This window comes from Kogia breviceps, chromosome 2 (genome assembly GCF_026419965.1).
Source record: "Kogia breviceps isolate mKogBre1 chromosome 2, mKogBre1 haplotype 1, whole genome shotgun sequence".
In the NCBI taxonomy this organism is placed as follows: Eukaryota; Metazoa; Chordata; class Mammalia; order Artiodactyla; family Physeteridae; genus Kogia; species Kogia breviceps.
Window position 1 is genome coordinate 49,424,165 of NC_081311.1, and position 15,281 is coordinate 49,439,445.

General features: G+C 53.9%; 1 protein-coding gene across 1 annotated transcript; it reads right to left on the bottom strand.

Annotated features, from left to right (window-relative positions):
• Window positions 1–8,193: 8,193 nt before the first annotated feature.
• On the bottom strand, window positions 8,194–10,479 carry ADIRF (adipogenesis regulatory factor). The gene is made up of 3 exons (XM_059053940.2): window positions 10,338–10,479; window positions 8,590–8,652; window positions 8,194–8,385 (listed from the first exon to the last, which is right to left on the bottom strand). The coding sequence occupies exons 1-3, from the start codon at window positions 10,396–10,398 to the stop codon at window positions 8,279–8,281; spliced, it is 231 nt and encodes a 76-aa protein (XP_058909923.1). The 5' UTR covers window positions 10,399–10,479; the 3' UTR covers window positions 8,194–8,278.
• Between the last annotated feature and the right edge of the window lie 4,802 nt (window positions 10,480–15,281).

Below are 15,281 nucleotides of genomic sequence, written 5' to 3' on the forward strand. Positions count from 1 at the left end.
AAGGACCTCAGTTTGGAGAGTGGCTTTGCAGCCTCCCCTGGACAGGTTGGGGGGCGGGAGGGGTCAGGGCCATGCCTGGTCCAAGGCAGAGGAGGACACAACACTGACCAGAAGCCTAGTCATCCCTGGCCTGCAGTCACCCAGTTCTCACTCATGGGAGCACCTGAGTGACCCAGCACTGAGGTAGCCAGCATGTGAGGGAACCCAGCCCGCCCTGCGCCTTGGGGCCTGGCCTCTCCGGGGGGCCCTGTGAAGTCAGCAGTGCCCACCCAGGCGGTTCTAGGGGAGTAGATGGAGGACCCCACTACCATCTGGGGAGGTGCTTCTGGCCATAGCAAGAGTTCCCAGAAAGCAGCTCTACTAGCCCCTGATGCACCACACACGTGCTTAGGAAGACAGGCTGCCTCCCTAGTTACTCAGGATGGAGAGAGATGCCTCAAGTCACATACCACATGCCCAGCCTGAGCCTCAGTTTCCTCATTTATAAAATGGGGGCATCTATGCCTGCCTGGCCTTGTCACTGACAGCTGCTGGAACTATGTGTGCAAACTCTTGGTAAACTTCTGTTCCCACCCCCTCGTCACTGATGTGCTAGGGAGGGGCTGCTTGGCAGTGAGCCCTGACCAACCAGTGGGTGGAGCAAAGAGTGGCAGGGGTATGAGCCCGCCTCGGAGTGAGAGGGCCTGAGACGGGACCCGCCGCCACTGGCCAGGAGTCATGGAGGAAAGGCCCTCCCAAGGCCCTGCTCATAAAGTCCAGGCCTGGGGCAGGAGTTTGAGGCTGCTCCCCCCATGTAGGCTCCCTCATCCCTCAGAGGGGTCCAGGAGGGTGTGGTGGGGTCTAATTAGTGTTTAGCTGACACAGGCTTTGTGGAGCTGAGGCCCTCCCACATTCCTTATTGGTACCAGGAGGCCCTGGGCAGTGGCCCCCCTGGGGTGGGCAGTGGATGCTGTGGGCAGCAGGAACTCTGGGTCACAAGGCCACAGCCCCACACGTGCCACTGGCAAGAGTAGATCAAGTCTTAAACAATCTGGAGAGTCCCTGTAAGGAAAAATACACTACTACTCTCTTGCAAGTTTTATAAATATATATGCACGACCCTGTGGACTCAGAAGGGGCCATGACAGTGAGGGCTCTGGAGCTTAAGCAGGTCCAGATGACTCTGGCCTCCCCTTGCCACAGCCAAACACCAGAGAGCTCTGCTCACAGTGTCAGGACAATGCTGCCAAGTGGGGGCACTCCTGGGACATGGCTGGTGGGAACTGGTCTGAGAGACCCACGGAGAAGGTCCCTATAGGCCCATCAGAGCCCCTTCCCTGTTTCCTCTGACGTGTGTGTGTTCCCCACCCCCAGAGGGGCCCTTTGTGCCAGACTCCCTGTCAGGATGGCGGTGTCACCCACCAGGTCTGGGATGGCTTCCAGACCTCACAACCCCTCCCTACCAGGGCCCACCCTGGGGTACTCTTCACCATCCCCCTCTCCTCAGGAGCTCACCAGCTCCTTGACAGGCCCTGCTCAGGGCTCAGCCACTCAGCAGGACTCCAGCTGCACTTTTTCCCTCCCTGTCAGACTGCTGTTGCCTTCACCCCATCCCCCCTGCCCATGGGACCCTCTCCTCCTTAATGCATGGCCCCAGTGTGAGCACCCAGACTCCAGTGACAACACACCATGGCCTCAGATCTCCTGGCAAGCATGGGTTCAGGCACAGATCCCAAATGCCCAACAGGGGGAAGGCAAGAGAGCTGGAGAGGCCAAGCGGCCCAAGACTGGACTTGGGCCCCAGACCTTGGTGCTCTGGCCCACATCTAGTCCCACAGGCCTTCCCACTCTAGCTCTGACCAGCTCCCTGTCCTCTCAGCTCAGCCCAGCCCATCTGTGGCTCCCAGCCAAAGAAACTAGGACAGCCCAAGACCCTCCTAACCGGGATTCTGGTCTGAGGGGTTGGGTGACTCCTGCAGTGAGCAGTGTTACCTGCCTCGGTGAGGTTGAGATGACTCAGGTGGGAACCACCCCATCTTGGAAGAAGCCTGGCCCATGCTGGGTCCCAGCAGAGCAGGCCTTGAATACAGGCACCCATGGCAGCCTGTCCTGAGTCAGAAGGTCAAGTCCTGCACTTGGGGTGGGGAGAATCGAGCCTTGACAAGAGTCAACTAATTCTCCAAGTAGAATCTGCTCAACAACCCAGTCTGACAAAGGACCAGCTGACTACATCATCAAGTCAGGAGAGTCAATTTTTCAAACAGCAATTTTCCAACTGAACAATTAATAATTCTGAAAAAAAACCTGTGAGTACTTAAATACTTAGGGCTGTCTTATGTCTGAGACATGATGATTTTTGTTCTCCTGTGATTTGAACTGCTGCAAATGCCATGAATGTCAAGAGTTTTATGACTGTCATCCTGCCTGTGCTTTCTCCTACTTCTACTTCATGGACTTGAGCTCCCAGTATATACAGCCCACATATCTTGCACATACAGACCCCTCCCAGCCACAGGGAGACTAGACTCCTGGAGACTTGGTCTGTCAGTCACCAAAGGAAGACTTCCCCAGCAGATCAGCACTCATACATCCATGGGTGTCAGTCAGGGTTCCGGAAAAAATCAGAGGGCACATCAAAGGGATACCTGAGGAAAGGGACAGTTCACAGAGGTGTGGACAGACTTAAGGGGACCAATGAAGGATGGCGAGGTCCCCAGCGACCAGGAGCAGTGGGAGTTGTTTCCTCCCTGGGCCTGCAGGGGCTGTAGACCCCGAAGAGAGCTGCAGCTGTAGGAGAGGGTCAGCAGACAGGAGCTGCAGCTGTCAGCAGAGGAAGAGGGCCACTGCCCAACCATGCCCAGCAAGAAGGAAGCAAGAGGAATAAATTCCTCTCCTCTGCTTCTCCATCTCCTATCAATATCCCCCATTGGCTGAACCCAACCAAGTCCTGAGGGTGAGGGAGCCCGGGTGATGCAGTTCAAGAGGCAGGTTACCAGGGTAAGGGCAAGGAGGAAAGGATGTGGATTCTCGGTAAACAGAGAACACCAGCTCAACCTGCCAGACTTCTAAGTCTGGAAGCAACGTGGCTGCAGCTTAACTCTTAATTCAGCCCATTTCTCCATCCTGAAACTCTATGGAGCAATAAGAACACAGGGAGAAGAATTTTTAAAAGCCCATCACCAATTCATACATCAAATTTAACTTTTCTGAAGTTTAGTGTCACTCTCTCCTCATCTCTGCTACCCTATTGTCATTCCCTCCTTCTTTCCACTGCCTTCCCACCCGTCCCATGTAGATAACCAGTCTCTTTGATTCTGGTTTATCCTCCTGCATTTTCTTCCCACAAATATGCAGAGACATGTGCCCTGCATATATTCTTGCATCCTCCTTCATTCTTTACAGGAAGGATAGCATACCAGAGATACGCAGTTTTGACTTCATTTTTTTCTACCTAACTGTAAAAACATACTATTTTTTAAATATGAAAAAGAATACCAAAACGACATCACATACAAAGAAATCCCACCAAAAAGTGTGCCTCAAAGAAGGCACATGAAAATTATTACCTAATGTGAATTAAACTCCAACATGAATTTTAGAAAGAAAATAAGACACTTAATGAAGCATTAGTAGTTATGAAGGAAGACTGTAAAACAGAAATACCAGAATTCAGGGATGAGATGGCAGATGACAGGAGCAGGCAGAATAGGAACTTACATAACTCTGGAATAAAACAGAAGAAAAAAGGTAAAACAAACCATTGCAGAAATGAAGACTAAACTAGAAGGAGCCACAGTAGGTACCTATGCGAATAGAAATGAAAAAAAGCAAAGAAAAAAGGAGTCATATTAAAGACATACACAGTGTTTGGGAGACAATGGCAGATGTGGAAGGTAGAAAACTTTGTGCCCACAACTGGAATTCCCAAAGAAGAAAGCCAAGCAATGGAACAGAGCAAATATTTTAAAATACAATTAAGAAATGTTCCTAAAATAAAAGAAATCTAGAGTCAATATGGAAAGTGCAAACAGCATATTAGGGAAAACTGAACCAAAACAATCATCACCGAGATGAACCCTAAAAAAATTACTGTACCTTAAAGATAAAGGGGTAAGAGGGATAAATTCAGAGTTTGGGATTAATACACACTACTATATATAAAATAGATAAACAACAAGGACCTAGTGTATAGCACAAGGAACTATATTCAATATCTTGCAATAACCTATAATGGAAAAGAATCTGAAAAAATATGTATATGTAATTGAATCACTTTTGTATATGTAATTGAATCATATACAAAACTAACACAACATTGTAAATCAACTATATTTCAATAAAAAAGATAAAGCCAGCCAGCCAGAAAGATCAAGTCACTTATTAGAAATTCCAGTGAATTAGAAATCAGACTTCTAGGGACCGCTCAACCTTCTGTGGCAGAAAGTGGGGCAGCCATACCTAGAAGATGCTCGTGGAAAAAAGTGAGATGTAAATTTCAAACCCAGTTGAGGATAAAGTATAAAGGCTACAGACCAACATTACCACACATTTAAGAACTCAGAAAATGGTTCACATGAGCCCTTCTTTTTTTAAAAAAAAATTTTTATTCTTTTTTTAAAAAAATAGAAAATGCCATACACAAAAATAGGACACTGTGAACCCTCATGGACACATTGCAATAACCCAAGGGGCCTATAGCTGTAACAATTCTCAGCTCAGATCCCAGACGTCTTCTCTCCTCAATTCATCTGAAAATACTTCATTCTTCAGGAAACTTTTAGAGGACTAACTCCAACCAACCAAGAGATAACAGAAAACATTTCAGCAGAAGGAACGGCAGAGCGCTTCTAATATTTTCAGTTGCAGATCTAAGACAGAACAAAGGTGTGGAGGAATGGGATGCAAACGCTATGTGTTTTCACAAAGTAGAAATGAGACAACTAACAACAACAATAACAACAACAAAAATAGGAGAAAAGGAGAGAAGGTGGAAAGCAGAAAACTCTGCCCCTTCTCATCTGTAATTTGATGGGAATCAGAGCTGAGAAGTCCAGTGGAACCAAAATGTGATGTTAGTGACTTTGTGTTTGGTTAGTCGGGGGACTGGGATTTGGAGAATTAGGAACTATCTAAGGAATTGCTAATGGAAGAATTAATCTTTGGAGATTTGACCAAGACCCAGCAGGTGCAGTGGCCACAGCTGCCTTCTCCTCAGCCCATCTGGGCTCAGCTAGCTTCATGAACCTCGCAGAGACAGGCTTGGGCTCCTATAAGCTCCCATGGCTCACCAGCACCATGCCCACCTTGTCCCAGACAGAGGACCAAAGACAAGTCCAACCTGGCCCTGTGCCCCAGGGCTCAGTGTTGGGGGAATAGAAGCACACAGAAACAGACATTTGCACAGTGCATGGGAGCATCAGCTGCATGGCGGCAGGGTTTGTGGAAGGGGCTGCATTGTAGGAGATGGCACCATGGTGAACCTGACAATGTGCCAACTCTGTTATCTGGTAGGAGAACCAAAGGACCGTCATCCCTGCATTCATGTGGCAGATGTTGCCAGAGCCCCACTCTAGGCTCTGGGTGTGCACTATTCAGTAGATGGGACTTGGCTGCAACCCGTGAACAGCCATCACAGTGAAGCACACAGGAGAGCGACTCATTAGTATATAACCGTGGAAAAGAAGTACAGGGGGTGTAAGAACGTATTGGCAGTGGCCAGACCCATTCTGTGTATGTTGGGGGAGGATCAGGGAAGCTGAGATCTGAAGGATGAAAGAGCAGGAGGAGCAACTTGGACGAGGGTGGTTAATGACAGAGGATGGACAGCATTCCAGGTAGAAAAAAAAAGGGCACATGCAAAGACTGAGATGAGCAGAAGCACACAGTCAAGGGAAATGAACACGTGAGAACGTGGCTGAGGCAGGGAGGGAGGGCGTGTTGGGGGAGGAGGCTGGGGAGGTGGGTGAGGCCGGCAAATACAGGACCTTAGCATTGAGGTAACATCAGGATTTAAGCTTTTCTTTGCAACAGAAAACCTAATTCACAGCGGCTCAAACAATGAGGAAATTGATCCTCTCACCTAGCTCCTGGCAGCTGCAGGACTGGTTAAGTTAGGGACTGAATAAAGTAACTTGGGATCCAGGTTCTTTCTATATTTCTGCTCTGCCCTAATCAGCAAATTGGCTTTTCCTTAGGCTTGTTCTTCCTGTGGTTAGAAGTAGCTGCCAGAGTTCTAACAATCATTTCTAGACACAAAAATGTTCAGTGGTATAGGAGAAAATGCTTCTTCCTTGGTCTTTTTTCTTTTCTTTTGTTTTTTTAGGATGAAAAACCTTTCCTAGAAGGCTCCTGGACCTAGACCTGACTCCTCCTCTCCTTGGCCTGAGCTGGCTCACACAACCATCCCTAAGGCCAACACTCACAAGGAGAACAGGATGAAGAGGGATTGTTGGGCCAATTGGAATTTCTCCTCAGTTAGGCAAGGGAAGGATACATTCCAGAAAAATGTGAGGGCTCTGCCAGTCCAGCCCCACCTGCCTCCTGCTGTGGCCCCAGGTGGTCTCCCCCAACCCTGGCATCCTCTCCTGGGGGCAGGGGCTCCTGGAGATGCTGGAAGCACCTCCAGATTACCCCAGGTATCTCTTCAAGGACCTTCCCTTTAGGCCTTGGCCCATTTTGCAGACTAGCTGAGCACTTCTTTTGGGGACAGTCAGCAACAGGAACCAAGCATGAACTGGGCCTGGCCCTGGGGTGAGGGTGACAGATGCTAAGGGTTAGGGAGACCTGTTGTTTCCTTGGGAGGGATCTCAGATTGGAGAAGGGAAAGGTCACCTGGCGGGTGTGAAGGGGAGGGATGGGGGGTGGACACGACGACACTGCCCCCTGCTGGCATGTCTGGAAAGCCACTGGGAAAGCCGGCCCCGAGTCAGCGTGTGAAGGAAAGACGACAGTTTTTTTTCAATCTCCCCAGAACTAGGAAGTGCCGTGTAGCCAATATCTGTGAGTTGAAACGGCATGACTACGTATGTGCTCATCCAGAAGAGAACGAGATCACTAAGGACAGAGGGAATAGTGTGTGCAAAGGCGTGGAGGTGGGGAAACGGAACGCGCCGTCACCTGCCGAGGTGTGGCGAGGGTTCGGATGAAGAGGGCGGCCAGCGCCCGGCGCCTGGGCTGGGCCTTATCCTGTGGCAACAGTGAGTCACCCATCAGCAGGACTTACCCAGAGTTGGTATCCCGTGCATGGACACGTGGACACGTGCTGGGGAGGTCGGAGAGAATAAGGTTTGCGCGAACTCTAGACCCTCTGGCGGAACCTGCCCGGTAAAAGCCTGCCTCTGCAATGGATCAGAAAGTACAGGTGCATCCGGAAGGGAAGGGGTGCCCGAGGGAGTGGCCTAGCGCGCGCACGCACACAGCAGGGTTCCAGCGCTTCACGCTCACGTGCGCCGCGCCCACGTGCGCCGCGCCCACGTGCACCGCCCCGTGCGCCGCGCCCACGTGCACCGCCCCGTGAGCCGCAGGCACCTCCCCAGGGGGCGCGTCTTGGGCGGAGCTCCTGGCGACCGCGCCAAACACAAGTCAACTGGGTGGGACTGAGATCTTTGGGGCGTGTCCTCGCCCTCCCGGTCCTGCCCTGTGACTCACCGTCGGGTGCGACAGTCGCCCAAACACTGGGCGGGCGGCATAGGGTGAAGAGCGCCGAAAGCTCTGTCCCTGCCGTCCCCCCTCTTCCCTGAGAATTCCTGCCCCCTGAAGTCCTCGAGGGCGCCTGGCCCTGGGGATGATGCCTCGATGCTTCCAGCCCCCCACCTCCGGCTTAGCTCACTGGGAGAAGCTCCCGAGGCCCCTGCCTTTGGAACCCTTCGCCCCACCCCCCGGAGCTGAGCCCATCGAGGATCCGGGCACCGAGTATCCCCCTCCTAGGAAGGGGCGGGTTCCTGGAGCTGAGGGAGCGGTTTTGGAATCGGGGTCAGGGGGAATAGAGCGGGGGAGGGGCACGTACCTAGATGGGGGGTTGAACTTCGGATAAGGGGGAGTCTGGACACACAGTTGAGACATGGGAAATGAGTTCTTGGACAATTCGTCTGGGTTTCCGATTTTGTAATGCCAGGACTCTGGACGTCAGGGCTGAGTTTCTGGATACCCAAGCCTCTACTCTAAGCGAGGGAGGGCTGGGCCCAGTTTGGGAGGAGGCATGAAGTGGACACAGAGTAGGCATATGTGCTTTAATGAGGTGGCCCGCCAAGAGCCTGCTAGAGCTCCGGCCCGGAAGGGAGTCACCCATGTCTCCCTTCTGTCATTTCAGGAGGCCGAGTTTTTTCCCAAAACCCGAGAAAGCCTCAGAGGCCTGGTTAGCAGTCTTGTCGATGGTTTCCTGGGAAGACTTGGCAACCTGGTCCATGGCTGGGAAAGGAAAGGATAGGGCAGTTGAGTGCGGGGCCCTGGGGAACCACAGCCCTGCAGGGTTAGCCTGGCCTGGGTCTCCCTCCCCAGGAAGCAATGCTGGTAGAGGGTCTGCAGAGGAGGGGGTGTGTCTGGGCAACGGCTGGGTGGAGGGCAGGGCCACGCTGGGGCTGTCCACCCTCCTGCCCACCAGCCCCACCAGACCTTTCTGCCCTGCTTCTGTGGTCTGATCCACCACTTGCTGAGTTGCTGCTCCAGCCGCCGTCACTAGAACAGAGACGTGGGTTTTAGTCCCTGTTGAGATACCACCAACCACAGGGGCCCCACCATTGCCAACCTCATCTGTTCTCTAGAGTGGTCTGTCCTACAGGCCCAGGGATGGATGCCACTGAGGTAAAGTTCTTTGACCAAGGCCACTCAGTGAGGGGCATGAGCCCTTTCCATGACTCCAGGTTGTTCTTGTTTATTTGTAACTCTGGGCTCCTCCCCTCTGGCCTGCTTCCCTTGCCTCTCCAGGATTGCTGCAAAAATATCCAAGTGAGTAAGGAAGGCAGGGCTGGGCCAGGCTGGAATTGGCGGCTGGGTTGTGGCTACTGCTGGGCACAGCCCAGGGAGAACCCTGCCGCCTTTAACAACTTCACTCCTGGAGGTTTGGCCCAGATGCCTGAATTCCCACATTTAGAGCACTGGGGCTTCTACTTTGCAAGGCCCTCTCCCCAGAGGGCACACAAGCAATGACTGCCAGTGCCTCTGTGAGCAGCCAGCGTAAGGCATTAGGAAACGAAGTGTGGAAAGTAGGTGAAACTTCCGAAGTCAGGCCATCTCCTCTAGACCAGAGTTTGTGCCTGTGAAGAACAGGGTTTCCAGGGGCTCAGGTGGGTCCCCACCTGCTCGGTAGGCAGGCAGGTGGCTCTGGCCTTCAGAGATCTGACTCATCCTTGCTGCTGAACAGGAAAGGACCTGCTTTACCCAGACCCTGGGGACCAGTGGGTACAGGGGTCAGGCAGACCCTGGGTCTACTGCTCACAGAGGTCCCTGGGGTCCTTGTCTGACGCAGCACAGTCAAGACCACAGAGGAGACTGCATTCAGCTTACAGATGGGGAAAGTGAGGCCCAGAAGGAAGGGTACTGTAGACAGAGGCTTCCTGGTACCATTTTAGCCTCAGGGGAGCAACTGTGGGCTTTCCTTGGGGCACTGATGAAGGAGGGGGTTGGTTTAGGTGTCGTCTGTTGACTGGGATATGTGTAGGACAGACTTGGAGCTGGAGTCCCAAGGGAGGCTGAGCTGGGACTGGAAGAGCTGCTGCTGGTGGGGCTGAAGTCTCCTTACGTACCCTACTCCCCAGTCCATCCCCAGCCCCCAGCTGCATAACCTCAGGTCTGAGGGGGAAAGAGCCAGAGGTGGAGAAACTAAGACTGGGGACCTGCCCCGCCCGCATGAAGGTGGGAAGGTCTTCTGCGTGAGGACTTAAGAGGAAATGAGTATTTCGGAGGAGGGCGGGGAGTGCTCAAAACAAAGCCCGTTGGGAGTCTGGAACCACCCGTCCCATCCTGTTTCTGTGCGCCTCTGGGACCTGGCAGGCAGAGATCGGGCGTGGTGGCGGAGCTCGCTCTCCTCGTGGACCGTCACTCTCCCCTGAGGGCCCGGGTGGGGCCGCTCCCGGCCCCAGCAGCTGCCTCGGATTGGCTCTGGCAATGCCCAAAGCGCCCCCCACCTCCGCCCCACTCCTCAGGCACTGCTGTTCTCCCACTTCCCTCAAGGCATCATTCCCGGGCTGGTCCGGTCCGGGTGGGCGTCCTTCCAGGTCCCTGCAGCTCAGGAGAGGGCCCTTCCTAGCCAGAACCGCCCGCCGACTTTCCGGCTGCGCAGTTCCCAGGTTTCTGCTCCCAGCGCCACCCCGGCGTCCACCCGGGGGTCCCAGTATGTGCCCCAGGTCGCGCGCTGTCCTCACCCGCTTCCTGGGCCGCCCCCTCCACTTGCTGCTTCAGGTCCTGCAAGGCTTTGTTGGCCATGGCTGCTGGGGTCTGCGAGGTGCTTCAGGGTAACCGTAGCGACGATGGATCCTGCTCAAAACGGCGGCGACCCGAGCACCAGCTCTGGTTTTTAAGGCGCCCCAAGGCCGGCCCGCCCCGCAAGGAGGGGGGTTGGAGGGGGCGCGGGGCGGTTCCCAGCACTCGGGCTCAGGGGAGTGATCGGGCCCTGCTCCAGTCCCCGCCGGCCCGAAAGCACAACTTGGCCTCCGGCGGGCCCGGGCCGTAGTGGGAAGACGGAGGTCCCATCCAGGGTATGGAGCGGGGCTCGGTGCTGCAGAGGGGCTGGATCAGGGGTCCAGAAAGCGGCTGGGGGCAGAGGGCGCACCAATCTCCCTCTACCGCGTGAGTTGGACTTTTCCGCTTTGACCGTGAGGATTCCCAACCTGTGAGCGCGGGGTCAGCACCAGGTCAGGATCTCAAGGCTGGAGTTGTAATTAATAATAGCAGCTGCCTTTTATTAAGCATTTACCTTGTGCCTGGCGCTGCCCTAACGCTTACAGCCTCTTGTGTAACCTTCACAACTCTTGGAATGGGTGTTATTAGCAGTTTATAGGAAGAAATTGAGGACAGAGGGCGAGTTAGGTCTCACCCAAATTCACATGGCAGGGACTCAAGTCCGAGTCGGTGGGCTGTAAACCCTAGTGCCCTGACCCACGCCGAGCTGGCGGTCCCCACACACTCAGCCTGGACACTGCAAACTGGCCCTCTGCCCAGCCGCTGCTGGGACAGGGGTAGGGGGGAAGCGCAGTGGGGAGATGGTCGAGTAAATCCCACCCACTTCCGAGAGGGCGAGTCACTGGCGTGCATGCGACCCTGGCTGGGGACCAAGCAGCCTGAGGTGGAGGGGGAGTAGCGGAGAGGGCGGCCCGTGTGTGTCCAGCCCAGGCAAGGAAATCGTTGTCGGTCACCAAAGACCAACGACTTGGGCAGGAAGCAACCCAGGCCAAACAGCGAGGAAGGGAGCGGCCAAGCCGCAGGCCTCTCAGGTCACCACTCCTGGGACCGGCGCGCGTGACGACCGGGGGCGCTGGGAGGGGAGTTAGTGACCTGAGCGTCAGCAGAGCAGCCAGGGATCCCAGAAAAAGCAAAACGACCCTCGAGGCACAACATCCTGGCGCTCAAGGGTGCAGGTCGGGCCCCCGCCCCGCCCAGCGCTCTTCCTCTCCAGAGCCCGCCTTCGGAGTCTGGAGGCCACCCTCTCTGCGTCTCGGTGCGGCGGCTCGACCCTCTCTAAGGCTGCTCTCTGATTCATCCTCTTTGGGCGTGTTTCTGCACGTCCGTCGGGGTCTCCCCTATTTTGGAGCTCTGGGAAGCTCCCACCTACCCAGGTCCACTCGGCTGGCCCAAGCTCTGCCTGTAATGCGTGGGGAGGGGTGTATAAGCTGTGGAGGGTCAGCCCCTGGTGTGGGGTATATGGAAACACACGAAATTGATTAAGGGAGGATTCCTGGGCAAGAGGAAGGGGCAGGCTCTGAGCTCAGGTGGGGGGGTGGGACACCAGACGCAGACTAACAAATCAGCTGCCCCGCCCCGCCCCGCCTTGCTCCTCCCGGCCTTGAGCCTGGTCCAGCCCCGAGCACTAAGGCGCTGCAGAGCCTCCTGATGGTTCCTCCTGGACTCCGGTGAGCCCCGCCCAGACCCTGCCCCAGGCCTGCCTGCCTTCCTGAAAAACCACCAGTAGCACCAGTCCCTTTTAGCCAGGAAGGCCTTTTACACGGCTCCGAGTTAGCTCACCACTGAGCTGCTGTTGCTATTTGGCACCAGGCCCAGTGGGCAAGGAGCGAGACTGGGAGGCAGCAGCCTCTCTGGGAGGGGCTGTTGGGCCCAAGCAGGTGACAAAACGGACAGTTGAGTGGCTGTAAAGCCTCAGGCACCAGAGTCAGACCTCTTGGGTTCACATACCCCCAGGGCAAGTTCCTTCATCTCTCTGAGCCTCAGTGTCTCAAGGAGCCTCATCAAGCCTCAACTTCATCAAGCCTGTTGGTGGGGGGCACAATACCAGAATCTCCCCAGAGTGTTACGGTGAGGATTAAATGGGCTGATGGACGCCTGACACTCAGCTGAGGGTCCTTCAAGGTGGGGGGAGGGAAGACCCCCTTAATCTTGCTAATTCTTACTCATCCTTCCCGTTTCATCGAAAATATCACAACCACTGGCTTCCCTGGTGGTCCAGTGGTTAAGAATCCGCCTGCCAATGCAGGGGACACAGGTTCAAGCCGTGGTGCAGGAAGATTCCCCACGCGGAGCAACTAAGCTCGTGCGCCACAACTACTGAGCCTGCACGCACTAGAGCCCGTGCTCCACAACAAGAGAAGCCACCACAATGAGAGGCCTGCACACTACAACGAAGAGTAGCCCCTGGTTGCCGCAACTAAAGAAAGCCGGTGCACAGCAGCAAAGACCCAACTCAGCCGAAAATAAATAAATAAATAAATAAATTTTTAAAATATATATCACAACCTCTGGGAAGCCTTCCTTAACTATCACAGATTAGATGAAGTATGCCAGATTGGGCCTTCCAGCATTCTGTACTTCCCTAACATGACACTTACCAGACTTTAGTGATTGCTTTTCAAATTCTCTCTCTTCCCTCTGTAGGAGAGCAAAATTTGACACTCCAAAATGTCATTTTGGCAAGCCAGTTATTTCAAGCTGAAAACAATCAAGGCCCAAAAGACTCAGGGAGAAACTTTGATCTTTCCCCTTAGCTGAATTTAGAGAGAGGGCCTTACAGGAATAGAGCTATCACCATAAATAACTAGAGTATGAACTAGGTGTGTAGACAGGGAGGAACTGAGAAAAGTCTATTTGTTAAAATTACTCTCTGTGTCCCATTGTCTGTACATGGCCCAGCAAACATTTATTTACCGAACATTTGCTTTTCCATCTCCATGTCAGTTGCCTTCCTCCCCAAATCTCTAGCCCCAAGATCCTCTTTTGTCTTTAGCTGAAGATGCTATTTAAGGTGAAGGCTTCAGCCATTTTGACAAGTTACTCAGTTTTCCTGGGTCTGTCCCATGTATACATGCTATTAAATTTTGATTTTCTCCTGTCAGTCTGTCTCATGTCAGTATGATTCTTTGAACCAGCCAGAAGAACCTAGAAAGGTAAAGGAAAATTTCTTCCTCCCTGACACCTCCAAGATTCTGAGCAATTGGAGAGGAGAGACCATACCTAGTTTCCTTAGTTTGGTTCCTCAGAGTCAAGCACCTTGCCTGGTACATGGTAGATGATTGAAAAATCTGTTACAGCAATGTTAGAAGAGGTCATCAAGAGGGTGTAACTGTTGGTTGCCTTGCGAGCTGGACCTGGGCAATCAGAGGCTCCTCACCCCCTCCCCTGTCCTTGGAATGTATGTCCTGCCTGCAATTCCCATACTAGCGGCCATTTCAAGGACACAACCTTGACAGAGTAAGGTGTTGTTGAAACCCTCTGGATTGAATATATGACTGACCCCAGTTAAGTCATCTGTTAACTTTTAAGGTTTTGGTGGGCTGGGGCAGAGATCTATTCATCTTGTGGCCACCCAAGACAAGCCTCATATGTAAGTTCTCTTATTAAAACTGCCACCTACTGGGACTTCCCTGGTGGTCTAGTGGGTAAGACTCCACGCTCCCAACGCAGGGGGCCCGGGTTCTATCCCTGGTCCGGGAACTAGAGCCCGCACGCATGCTGCAACTAAGAGTCCGCATGCCGCAATGAAGATCCTAAGTGCCGCAACTAAGACCCGGCGTAGCCAAAGTAAATAAATAAATATTAAAAAACAAAACGGCCACCTACCAAAAAAAAAAAAAAAAAGAGACAGGGTGCCTGGGGCTTCTCAGATAAGGAGAGGATGGGGGGAGAGCAGTAACTCCTCTAGGGAAGTCAGGTGCAGCCCCACAGATCCCACAGCATATAATAGGGGGCTTAAAGGCAAAGAGCACTGCGGTGCCCATGGGCTGGGGAAGAGGCTTCCTGGACCAGGCGGACCTCGTTGTTTGATCACAGGAACTGGCCCTGAATATGGGGGTGAGAGCGAGGGGCAAGCAGCAGGGACCCTCCCAGGTTCCTTCAGCAGAAGAGAGGGCACTGGGACCCCAGGGGCCAAGTCTAGGTGTCCTCCTCCCCCAGTTACCTGAGAGGTCCCAGCTCCTCCCCACTTTCACTCCGGCAAGCCCAGGTCCCAGGTGCCCTCCTCCTGGGGCATGCACAGGCCTGCCAATGAGCAGTGTCTGAGCCCGGGAGCAGGAACACCCGGGACTGCCCGCACCTCTTCCAGACCCTTCATTCCTCCCACGGTAGGGTTTGGGGGCTGAAAGAGCAGCAGCTCACTGCTCCTTTCTGCCTCCTCAGCCGTGGATACGCATGACCGGCAGGCTGGGATACAATGAAGCTCAGCTGTGTTTGACTGGTTCCCAGCCCCCAGGGCTGCCCTTGACTTCTGCTCCCCACCACAGAGGCAGGGTGGTGCCCACACCCAGGGCTGGAGGCCTAGGGCAAGCCACTTAGATGCTCTGAACCCAAACTGGCTGTCAAAGCAAAGGGAGCCCTGCTCTCTGCTCAGGCACCTCTGAACGAGACTCCAGGGCGTGATGCCAATAGCCCTTCGTGTAGGACAACTACCACCCTGGTCCCCGGGTTGTTTTGAAACCTCGCGGGTGGCAGCATCTGCCATAACGCCGCTGGAGCCCCTGCAGTCCGGGTGGACGTAGCAGGGCATGGGAATCAGCTGCTTGGCTCTGGAGCCAGGCCACCTGGACTTCTGCCCGGGTCCCAGCTTCCTAGCTTTGTGCCCTTGGGCAAGTTATTTAACTCTCTGTTTTTCAGTTCATTTTCCACGAAACTGGGCCATGCCATTTGTTTTGAGGATTAAAGGAGGT

What these genes read in the sequence shown, in the direction of transcription:
- ADIRF (XM_059053940.2), bottom strand. Translation starts at nt 10,398, where the DNA reads ATGGCCAACAAAGCCTTGCAGGACCTGAAGCAGCAAGTGGAGGGGGCG. An exon ending in GGGGGCGGCCCAGGAAGCGG is followed by an intron (nt 8,653 to 10,337) that starts GTGAGGACAGCG and finishes TCTCTGTTCTAG; the next exon opens with TGACGGCGGCTGGAGCAGCA. An exon ending in CACAGAAGCAGGGCAGAAAG is followed by an intron (nt 8,386 to 8,589) that starts GTCTGGTGGGGC and finishes TTCCTTTCCCAG; the next exon opens with CCATGGACCAGGTTGCCAAG.